The sequence below is a fragment of the Haemorhous mexicanus genome, chromosome 9 (genome assembly GCF_027477595.1).
Source record: "Haemorhous mexicanus isolate bHaeMex1 chromosome 9, bHaeMex1.pri, whole genome shotgun sequence".
NCBI classification, from domain to species: domain Eukaryota; kingdom Metazoa; phylum Chordata; class Aves; order Passeriformes; family Fringillidae; genus Haemorhous; species Haemorhous mexicanus.
This window is the reverse complement of record NC_082349.1, coordinates 6,000,383-6,011,524: the sequence shown is the minus strand read 5'-3', so window position 1 is coordinate 6,011,524 and position 11,142 is coordinate 6,000,383. Positions and strand designations below refer to the sequence as shown.

Here is an 11,142-nt window from a genome sequence, read left to right as displayed (position 1 = left end):
CTGCTGTGCTGTGCAGCTCGGGTTTCTGTTCCAGCAGCAAACATCCTTCCCAAGAACTCTCTTAAATTGGAAGAACTGCTTTAATTCATGCATGCAGCGAGATTCCAACGACTCTGCTTTCACTTGTGGCCACAGCCAAAGTAATGTTGCTTTTAATCCCACTTCACTTTAGTCTAGAGCCAGAGGATTCAGGCTCTGAGCAGTAAACTTACAGCAAAACATACATACCACAAATGTCACATATATTTACACACACCAAAATTACAAAGGATCCTGTCAGTGCATGAATATATTTACAGACACTGCCCTGCTTATTTAAACAGCTGTTTCAGAATCTATATGTTTAGCTACAGTTTGCACATATACAGGTTATGGATTTGAGTCCAGGAACTGATGAGTTAGCACCTTGTTCCCTAAATCTGAACTAGAGAAAATAGAACATAATGTTCCAGAAGCTAGCAGGAAGGTAAAATGATTTGTGTGTGATCAAATAAGGGGCAATCGTGTTGGGAGAGCAGCCTGAAGCACTCAGGCACATATGACAGGCAGATACACTCTCACAAACCAGTTGGCAACTGGAGGAATTAAGGGAAGTGGAACTGGCCTAGACCTATGAAATTACAGATGACTATCCATGACTTAGAGCAGCTCACGTAAGGGAGCAGCTATCAAAGTTCTGAAAATGCTTGTGAGAGATGCAACAGTTCAGACTGCCCAAGCTGGGATTACCTGCAGTTGTGATTTTTGTGTGTTAGAACTGGTCAGAGCACAAACCTGGATACTGAAGTGTTGAACACAAAAGAAATCTTTTGTGCTTGAAACCATGCGGGAAAACGCCCAAAAGACCACAAGTTTTTGGCTTCCTTAAAAAGAAGGGAATGGTCTAAGCAAAATACTCTCAAGAACTTGTGTGTTCAAAAACATAGAAATGCACAGCAGAGATAGTAATTTGTTGTATCCATATAAATATAATTTTATTTGCATATCCAAATACAGGATATTTATTTAAATGAAAACTGTACTCTCACCATTTAAATAACAAGTTCACTTGCCATTTAAAAACCAGTCTTAATATCTGCAACTGCCAGTTTTATTCCCCAAATGTTAGAGAACTTGCAGCTTCTTTCTGTTCTTTATGCAATTGTTTTGCCCTGTTTTTCAGATCCTCTGCCTTGGCATCATTCTTCTCAACGCCATCTCCCAGTTTGTACATGCGGCTGGCGTTGGCACAAGCCCACACGTGCCCCAGCTCACAGCCTTTCAGCGAGTACTTCAAGGCACTGCTCATGTCCTTGGGGACCCCAGGTGCTCCCTGCAGGTACATCACACTCAGGTTGAAGCAGCTGGGAGCAAAATTGCTATCGCAGGCTTTTGTGTAATAGTCTCTAGCAGCAACAGGGTCAGGCTGATCACTGTTGGCTCTCCCGTCCTGCGCCAGCAGCCCAGCGCTGTGACATGCGTTTGCCGACTTCTTCCCACCTTTCTCACATGACTTCATAAAAGATTTGTAGGCAGCTTTCAAATCTGGGTTGAGTCCACCTGTCAGTCAAGACATTACTGTGAGGACGTGTTAAAACAGCTGGGAGCTTTCTGCTTTGCAGGATGCTTCCCACTGGAAATACGGCATCCATTACTTTAGATACTACAGTCAACATTTAGGACTTCAGAGACACTACTGTTGTCTCAGTGACAAACATTCTGCTAATGTCTTTGACTTAAAAAACTGTTCTCCACTCACTAGTAAGCACCACAGCACCGGTATCCAAAAAATAATCCAGACCCACAAAACACTCTTTCCATTACTACATCCATGGATTTAATATCTTACACTAGGCAAATATTATTTTGCCAGTATACACCAAGATTGTTACTAGTTTTGAACTACAGTAATAATATTGTTCCTTACTAGTACCTTCATTTGGAAGATCTCTGACTAATTTAAGTGCTTTCCATTACTGTGCCAGCAAATACATTTTGAACAGACTTGGGGACTACTGAGGTATGCATTTTACTAGTCTGTGAGTTTCCTTCCTTCTTACTTTCTTTCTTCTGTCTGGCAAGAAGAAATGTTGTGAACTGAATACGGAGCAACACTGAGCACTGGCTGTACATACCTGTTAAACAGTTGTAATTATAAAAAAATAATACATACTTAACATAAAGCTGATTTTTCAGAAGGAAGCAATTTTAGGTTTTCCATCCTCTCCCAGCTTTTATGAGGTGACCATGAAAGGGGCGGGACAGTTAGTTGCTCCTTCAAGGTCAAGAGAACAAGCAGATGTGAGGGTGGCCAGGAATCGGAACAGGTTGCCCGGCGGAGTCACCTGCGGCCCGAGCGCCAGAACCCCCCTGCCCACCTTTGCCAAGGGCCTGGTAGGCCCCCAGTTTGTAGCAGCTCTCGCTGTGCCCGTGCACCTCGCAGTTGTCGCGCAGCACCCGCGCCGCCGCCACGAAGTCCTTTCTCACGGCGTCCAGGTAATCGGCGAAGCGCTGGCAGCCTGCAAGGCACGGGACACGGGCTGAGCCTCCCGCCGGCCCCGCGGCGGCGGGCGGGGGGCGGCGGTAGGGCCTTACCGTCCGGGTCCTTCTCCTTGAAGCACTGGTAGCTGTACTCCACGTGCAGGTTCTCCAGGTACGCCCGCACCTCCTCCTCGTCCGCGAAGTTGATGAAGCCGGCCATGGCCGCGCTGGGTCACGGCGCGATCGGAGCGGCGCCTCCCGCGAGCGCCGAGCGCTCGATTCGGCACCGCCCCCCGGGGTCGCACTTTCCCCGCCCGCTCCGACCGCCCGTACCTGGCCCCGCCTCCGCCCGCTCCGACAGCCCCTTCTCCGCTCGCGTCTCCTGCCCCTCCCGTGGCCGCTCCTCCAGCCCCTATGCCGGTCGGCCCTCCGGTCACTCCCCCCGTCTGTTCCCCAGTCTCCCTTCGCGCCCCTTCCCTTATAGCTCCTCTCATTACACTTCCTCCTGTGCGCTCCCAGGGTCATCGGGAACTCTGACGGTTCAGCAGTTTTAAGCGATAACACACTGTTAGAACTTTAATTTCAGAGTTTTGCGCCACCGGATGAGTGTTCCCGGAGTCTGATTCAGCACAACCCGTAGACTGAGACATGACAGTACGTTAATTGCGCTCTGCATGGCCTAGGAGCAGGGCTGCTCTCCCTATTCCTCAGTCTCCCTCCTGCACACTTTTGTCTGGATTAATAGCTCGATAATTTCCAAATCCGTTTTAGAACAGAGGTGCTGCTGTGAGAGACTGCTCCCAGCCACCACTCCTTTCTGCGGTACCACAAAAGCTCTCACAAGTGCTTTTTGAAGTACTGGAACCTGCACTGAGCAGGCAGTGCTGGGGCACTGGGAACACCCAGACACGGGTAAGCACCGAACACACAACGAACCCTGGTTCTCCTGGATCTGAGAATCCCCCTGCCATGGGCAGGGATACCTTCCACTATCCCAGGTTGCTCAAAGCCCCATCCAGCCTGGTCTTGAACACTTGCAGGGATGGGCACCCACAACATTATGGATTAATTTAACCCAAATGTGATAACAGAATAAAGAAACATGGCACACTATCCAATTCCAGCAGTTCTGAACCCAAGCTGAATTTTTTGTGAGTAAAGTAGCACATTAGAAATCTGTGTGATGATTTGCTTAAAATAATCTGAGTTTGAGTTAAAATAAATTTCAAAGAATATTTGCAGTATTTGAAAATGCTTTGTCCCAAATTATTTAAGTAGAATAACACCAGCTTGTCGAATTTTTGGGATAAATAGAAACTCAGTTAAATCCTGTGCCGTCTCCCATAGGAAGAAGTCTTATCCTTTATTAAGAGCTAGAGCTAATTTTGACCAACCATCACCAGCTGGACTGGCAGCAAACCCTGCTAGGTGCATAGCTGAAACACCAGTATTTCCTTAAAACTTCTTAGACAGTTAAAAATTTGGTTTGGCATTAAAACACATTTTCCATATGCAATTAAAGTCTTGTTTTCAATACATATTGACCAAAACCCACTGCCATGTGTGTGAGACTGCACACTGCACATTGCTTGGTCAGTGCTGGCTGCAATTTGAGAATGTTAGTGTGAATCTCCATTCTGGATGGGGCCTTTAGAAGATGAACTGCTTTTGTACCAGCAATACTGTTTCTCTGGAAATACAGCTTTGAAAACATTTCAGTTTGCACAGGCTCAGTAGAAATTCCTTGAGTTTATTAGTTCAAATCCTTGAAGAGTCTGCTCTTGCTGGGATTTTGTCTTTACAGCTTCTGATGCCAATGTTGAGCCTGTGCCAACTCAACCATATGGCTGCTCCATACCAGGAGTGGACTCCTGAGTAGAGCAAGGCAGGCTAAGAACAGGCACTGGGAGGAGGGGGTCAGGCTGTCACTGAAAGTTTTCACTGCCTGAGCCCAGTTCCTATCATAAATTAGGAAAACAAGACATCTGGTGATAGGTCAGAGTGAATCAGTGAATTTTAATAGCCATTGAAGGAACAGTCTGGAAGCTTGCAAAGACATTACGAAGTGGAAGAAACACGTAATGGACTAAGAATAATAGTATGAGCTGCTTCCTTATCTAAGCTAATATCTGTGTCCATAATTATATAAGTTGTTTCTTCTAAGCAGATTAGGTTTTTAAGTGGTTAAATTCAGAACATGGAGATTCTTAATTCTGTGCTTGTCACATCCTCAGCATGTAATTTATTTTCTCTAGATCAGCAGACTAATCTAAAGAATTGGAACTATAACTGAGCTTTGTTATGCAGTCCTTAAGATGGTAAAACTGTGTTTCATAGGATTTATAGAATCTTTTGCTATCTTGTAAAGAAAGAAACATAAATAATTTTAGCAATTGTTCCTTAGTATTTATTTATGTGTCTTGCTGGTTTACAAACAACAGTTATCCAAAGCTTCTGCATGTAGAATCATCAATTCTTTTACATAAATTCTGTATTCTAATTAATTTTATTTGGATAAGGTATTTGTATCACTCTTTACTTTGTATCCTGAAATAAGAAATAACTGTATTCTCTTGACCAACAGTGCATTGTATGTATTGGTTGGGAGACAGGTTTTCTTCACTACTACTGTTATCTGAAACCTGAAATTACTTTGTACGGAATGGTTTATGCTTACAGCAAAGCTCCCCGCCAAAGCAGGCGGCAGAACCTATTGTACTGGTGCACGTTATTATTCATATCACCAGATTAAACCAGTTTGCGCAGGAAACTTAAAAGTGCAGAGGCTTGAGAGCACGAAGCGTGAAGCTGACGCCAGTTCATGGGTGTGAGAGGTCCCCAGGGCCACAGAGCTGCTGCTCACCTGCTCCAGCCGGCCGCTCACCGGCACCTCAGAGTTCTCGGGTCCCGGCTCCACCACCGGAGCAACCATGCCGAAGAAAAGGTCCCACACACTCGTAGCAAGAGAGGCTGGTGCGCTTTGCTGCGCAATGGTCCCTTCTCCCCACACTTCGAGCCTTAAACGAGAGTGTTGAGGCTCCGCTCCCCGAGCACGGCACGAACCTGTGCTGGCGCAGCCCCTTTAAGGGAGGCGGGATCCCGACCGGCTGAGGCAACATTTACTTCCAGGTCGGGGGAGGGTAAACACGGGGGAAGGGAGGGAGGGAAAGAAAAAAAGCGAAAAGAGAAGGAGCTCAGCGACGGGACCGGCTGGTTGGGCGCTCGCCGGCGGCACCCAGCGCCGCGATGGTGAGGGGGTGGCGGTGGCGGGCAGGGACGGTGGGAAGAAGGGAGGCAGGAAGGGAAGGGGAGCTGTTCGCCTGCAGCCCCGGGTGCCGGACCCGGCGCAGGTAGCGGAGGTGACCTCGGGGAAGGGGCCGCCATGGCGGCGGCGCAAACCCGGCTGAGGGGCTCAGGCGGAGCCCCGTCCCTCCCGCCGGTACCGCGGCCGGGCCGGGGCAGCCCCGCCGTTCGTTGTGTAACCGCGGCGCTGCCGCCTGTTATGTAAAAGTGCGCCCAGAACCCGGCGGACGGCAGGGGGGGAGGCTCGATCCCGGCTCGGTGTGCCCCGGTGTCCCCAGGGCGCCGGGAGGGCAATGACGGCCGGCCCAGACCCGCCGCCCTGACCGGCCCCTCACGGCTCCGTGCGGCGCCGAGCACCCGCGGCCGCCGGGGCGGAGCGCGGCAGAGCCCCTCGGCCGGCAGTCGTGAGGGCACAGCCCGGCTCACACTGCCCAGCCGCCTGTGCCTCCTCCGGCTCCTGCCTCCACCAGCCCCACAACCACCTTCCCGCTGGGAATTGCTTTGTCCGGGGTCTGTCTGGAGGAAGCCGTGCCAAGGCACGGTGCGTGGGCCTCGCTGAGCTCTTCCAGCACGGAGCTGCCAAAGGAGCAGCCTTTCCCTGCTCCAGGCAGGCCGGAGCAGAACATATGGGAGCTGTTTGGATTGCTCCTCTGCTCCAGGCATGAGTGTGCATATTTGCTTTTCAAGGACTTAGCCGGAGCTTCCTGGGCAATCTAGTCTCATCCCTTGTCATTAAAAGCCTCATTTCAGTCAATCCTCTAATGAAGTTATGTGTCATTGTTGTTGAAGTAGGTACATTTTGTGCCTGCTCTTCTAATCACTGAACTAGGGTAGAATTTCATTGCTCAACTATGTACTGATGTCTAAATTTATGGCAAAACTTCCAGTTCATGGCATTTCTACAAACCTTTGTTATTGTGCTTGCAGTGCTTCTCTTTAATGGCATTTTTTTTTCTGTCTATAGTTTATATATATTGTGCTGTGTTTATTTATAGGTAGCATTTGTATGTCTCACCTTTTGATCTTCCAGGCTAAGAAAAGCTGGGTTTATGTCCTATTCCCAATGTGCTTTTCATCCCCAGAGTATTCTAGTAGCTGTTACCTTTAAACTGAAATGGTGTAGGTATCTCTTAACATAAATAGCCATGTGAGATCTCCTGAGCATCTTGAAAGTGATTTGATCCTTCTTTTTTTTGTGCTTCTCCTGGCACCTTCTTTGGCTGCTTCACCCTGTTCTTTTGTGGTTCAGCACACCACTCTGGTTCCACTCTCTGTCATTTCTAATTGATGAACTCATCTCTGAAGTTCTTGATATTAATCTTGAAATATGTGGCCTTACTATGTAGTTCTAATGTGACACTATTTAATTTTAGGCCTCTTGTGATCGCTGCTGACTTTGTATCTGTAGCAGCTTTAATCTCTGTGTTCCCACTTCTTGTGCCAGAATAGTTAACGTTAAATTGGAGTTTTGAGCATAATCCTTCCTTGAGTCTGGCTAATAAATCACCTACTTCTGTTTAATTCCATTTAACTTAATTTAAATAGGATAATCATAAAGCTTTCTTAGTAGCATAAATCAGGAAACTGTTTATTTTTCACTGCCTTTCCTCTCTTAGCACTGAGAGTAATTTTGGTGGCTGTTGCTTGAGTCGCTATTTCTTAATTGTTTTCAGAATGTTCATTTTAAGAAAGTAAGTAAAGTTTTGGGGCTGTGGAGAGGTGGAAAATAGCTGGAAAACATGGTATAAGCGACACCAAAACTGAGGCTTTAAATTGCCTCCTATTTTCCTGTTAATGTTTTGAGAGAAATGACCACCACAAATTGAAAAGTCCTTAATCCTGTACCCATCTCATCTTTTGGGACTTCAGAGAGGGAAAAGCAGGTGGGGCCTGGCTTACAGAAACTTTGCATGTTTGGGGTTTGTCATACTGAGTCTGCAGTTGGGTGTAGAACTTGGGGAGCACATCACAGACATGGCTCTGTTAGAGATGAAATTGGTATTTGTCTTCCAGTGTTACATACTGATTTATTGAGGGGGAACAAGAACCAGCCAAAACAAAACATTACTGATGGAAAAAAAATTTGATTTTTAATGAGTCTGAGAGACAGAGCCTGTAGGAACTGAATCTGTCAGGCTGGAGTTGGTAGGATCATAACCTCTGTCATGAGAAAGGCCCACACAGCAGTGGAAATTTTTTTTTTTTTTTTGTAAAGCTAGATTGTAATGACTGACAGAAAACAGCAGTTATACCTGTTTGTTATTTTTCTTTAGGTATTGTTATATAAGCAGGTACTTCCCTGGTGATGCTTCCCCAAATGAACAGGATTTTATTTTGATACTCACACACAGCCATTATAAACTGGGTTTATAATGTTTGCCTCAAGATTCTTTAACTTATTCCCAGTGCTTTAATGTGTCCCCTTAAGTTCTTTTTGCTTTTTAACTGCACTTCTAAATATGTGTTGAGTATGTTCTAGTGGTATTTAAAGCTGATTCATGGAATTCTCAAAAGAAAATGTGGATGATAATGTTCTTTGGGAGAACCTTTCCAACTGGAGGGAGCTCGAAGCTGAGTTGGTAACATCAAGTTGAAGCTGGTTTTGCATTTCAGTTCACCTCTGTATTGGATTACTGTTAGAGGGCAGAGTGGCCAGGCAGTTTACCCCATCCCCCTTGCACACTTTTGGTTTGCCTTGATTATACTGAGCACTTTAAAACTTAAAAAAAAAAAATTAATGTAAATAAGCCTTTAAAAGCCCATCTAAATGCAATTATTCTACTTTTTATTCTATTCCATAAGCTAGCCTGGTTTTAGATGTGTCACATTACTCTCATAATATATGTTTTAGTTAATGAAGGCACCCCAGCTTGCATCATGTAATTCATAATTCTGTGGTTTGGAGAACTAATTTTTATATTTGTTTCCTGGCTACTCAATTAATTTGATATAATGAAAGAAACTGTGAGGTTAATTGAAGAATCAGATAATTAGGATGACTATGAAAAAGTAAAATAGCATAATGGAAGTTCTACTTAAAAACTCCTGGGTGATGTTTATTAAATAATAACAAAAAAAAAAATTCAAGTGCTCTGCTATGGTTGACATACATTTATAGTGTCTCATTAGACAGAAAGTGATCAGGAAACAAATGGCAGGTTTGTCTTCAGCCTGACATTCAAAAGCAGAGCTAGAGAAATTAACCACTTAAATTCTGCCCTTGTAAGAGCTTAAATACAACTTTAACTGGGCAATATTGTCCTGAAGTATAGAGGAGTGAGAAAATGAATGCCTCCAGCTCACATGAAAGGCTTCCAGACTGCATTTAAGTTGTTCTATTTCAGTAGCAGGCAGTCTGGGAAATTGTTTTTAGGATGCTTGTCAGAGGACTTTATTAGATACAGATAAAAACATTTTGCCTGTCTGCCCAGGTTACCTCAGGAGCCTTTGTCAGGGGTGTTTCCTCGGCCTTTTGGCAGCAAGTTGAAGAAATATTACAAATGTCTCCTATAAAGGGAATGAGTGGAGTTAATAAAAACAGAACTGTGTTGTTTGTGAGTGTAATTGATCCCTGCTTGTGCTTTTTGTTCCTTGATTGTATGGAGATGTCCTGAGTGAACTTCCAGAGGGATTATGTAAAAATTAAACTTGCATTTCCAAAGGACAGATTGGCCACTCAGAGGTACTAGTTGAAAAAATAGTTTTCTGAGTCATATGCCAGTGGCCTATCTACAGGGCTAAAAATTCTCATTGGAGTTTGTTCACTGATACATTAAAGTGTTTCAGCTTTTCTGGCAGACAGGAAGGAACAGTTCCAGGAGGAATGAAGAGAGACAGAATTCTGGTTTTGTCATCTTTGAGCATCAAATTAGAAATGCAAGATCTAATGGAGATGTGGATGTCTTTGCTTCAGTGGGAATGATTTTCATACACCTTTGAGTAAAGATTCTGATTTTTGTTTGATTCATCATCTATTTTAGAAGTCCTGGGTATATATATTGATTTCAAGTTTAAAAAGAAATTTTCCCATCTGATATAAAACATGTACTAATTGAAAATAGGCAGGCATCATTGCACACTACAAAGAAACAAAAAGAAACAAAAGACATTCACAATTCCAAAGTCTGTCCTTTGTTTCATTAGAATTTTAAGATTGGAGGCAGCCAAAATTGCCGTTTCCTGGTATGGTAGCAAGTTGCATCACAAAGTAACTCCTGTTTTTTAACAATACAATGTAATAATAAAGCTTTAAAAATAATGGAACTTAAGCACTTAGCAAAACTGAGTAAAGGAATAAAAGATGCGTGTCAAAAGCTGCTGAAAGAGCTTGCATTTGAATAACTTGGAGATTTTGCCTCCCAAGCTTGTGCTTAAGTCTTCAGGAGCTATTAAACTGCAGTCTCTAATTGTTGTTAATACATGATTCATTAAAGATAGATTCCATTCTATCTTTGCCCTAATGTGGTACCTCCCAGTCCTCAAATATGTGCACCTTATTTTAGAAGACTTATCTCTGTAACCTTATTTATATTTCTCCTCTATAACCTTTTCCATATTTCAGTACTCCTGCCATCAGCATATTAGGCAAGCGAAGCAAGAAGTTAAATGAGCTGAGAAAGAAAGGTGAAATTATCCAGAATTTTCTGTATGAAAGGGAAGCTACTATTTTTCCTACAGATGAGATCTGACAACAGTTGATGCTGTTATTTTCAATATTGTCTGGGGGAGTATGTACCAGTCACTTGGCCTTCTTTTGTGTGGTGCTGGGGATGATTCACAGTGCTGAGAGTCATTCTTTATGTTGATTAATCTGTGTGGCTGAAAACAGTAGGTTATTATTAGACATGGAATAAAAAAACCCTTTGAGATTTTCATGTATCACTGTACAACCTCAAACTCTGAGGCAAAAGATCAAGTTTATATTCTGCCTTGTCCTTTGTATCCAGAATTCTGCTATAGATGATTTCCAGGTGCAGAGTGCCTGGAAAGAGGAAAAGGATCACTGTAATAGATGCTAGTTTATTGCTGCACAAGATTTGGAATTAAGCCAGTTCTTTTTGGGTTTCATTTTTTTGATGTGAAGCTCTAGCTGTCCTTTTCAGTATCAAAAATTGCTCCTATATGTGCAATTTATCTGCAATATCTGCATTTCTTATATAGGTTGGTAGTAGACTTCTAATATGCATTGACTTAAATGAAAGATTAAAATAAATATTTTAAATCCAGAAGTATAATTTGATTTTTAAGTCTTCTTTCAGTCTGTCTTGATTGATTAATTCCCAGTAGACTTGATAAATTAAAATTATTTTTCAGCAATTGCTTTTCTTCCTCTGGGAACACAAGTAGGGTTCAAAGCGCAGCAGATGTGACTGACTGGAT

At 43.8% G+C, this 11,142-nt stretch overlaps 2 protein-coding genes across 4 annotated transcripts in view; one reads left to right on the top strand and one right to left on the bottom strand.

The window, feature by feature from the left end:
* Positions 1-948: 948 nt before the first annotated feature.
* LOC132330937 (cytochrome c oxidase assembly factor 7) lies at positions 949-2,763 on the bottom strand. Of its 2 annotated transcripts, XM_059853809.1 has the most exons (4): positions 2,575-2,763; positions 2,358-2,498; positions 2,040-2,114; positions 949-1,539 (listed from the first exon to the last, which is right to left on the bottom strand). In XM_059853809.1, exons 1-4 carry the CDS (start codon positions 2,678-2,680, stop codon positions 1,091-1,093), a joined length of 771 nt encoding a protein of 256 aa, XP_059709792.1. In that variant the 5' UTR covers positions 2,681-2,763; the 3' UTR covers positions 949-1,090. The 2 variants fall into 2 exon arrangements, with proteins under 2 accessions (XP_059709792.1, XP_059709793.1); XM_059853810.1 differs by lacking the exon at positions 2,040-2,114 and having other exon boundaries at positions 2,575-2,759.
* A 2,830-nt stretch (positions 2,764-5,593) lies between these two features.
* The window catches only part of LOC132330935 (protein zyg-11 homolog B), a 21,569-nt gene continuing 16,020 nt past the window's right edge, over positions 5,594-11,142 (top strand). For both annotated transcript variants that reach the window (XM_059853805.1, XM_059853804.1), the window contains exon 1: positions 5,594-5,709. In XM_059853805.1, coding sequence (XP_059709788.1) covers positions 5,707-5,709 — 3 coding nt within the window. In that variant the 5' untranslated portion in view covers positions 5,594-5,706. The remainder of the gene's footprint in view (positions 5,710-11,142) is intronic.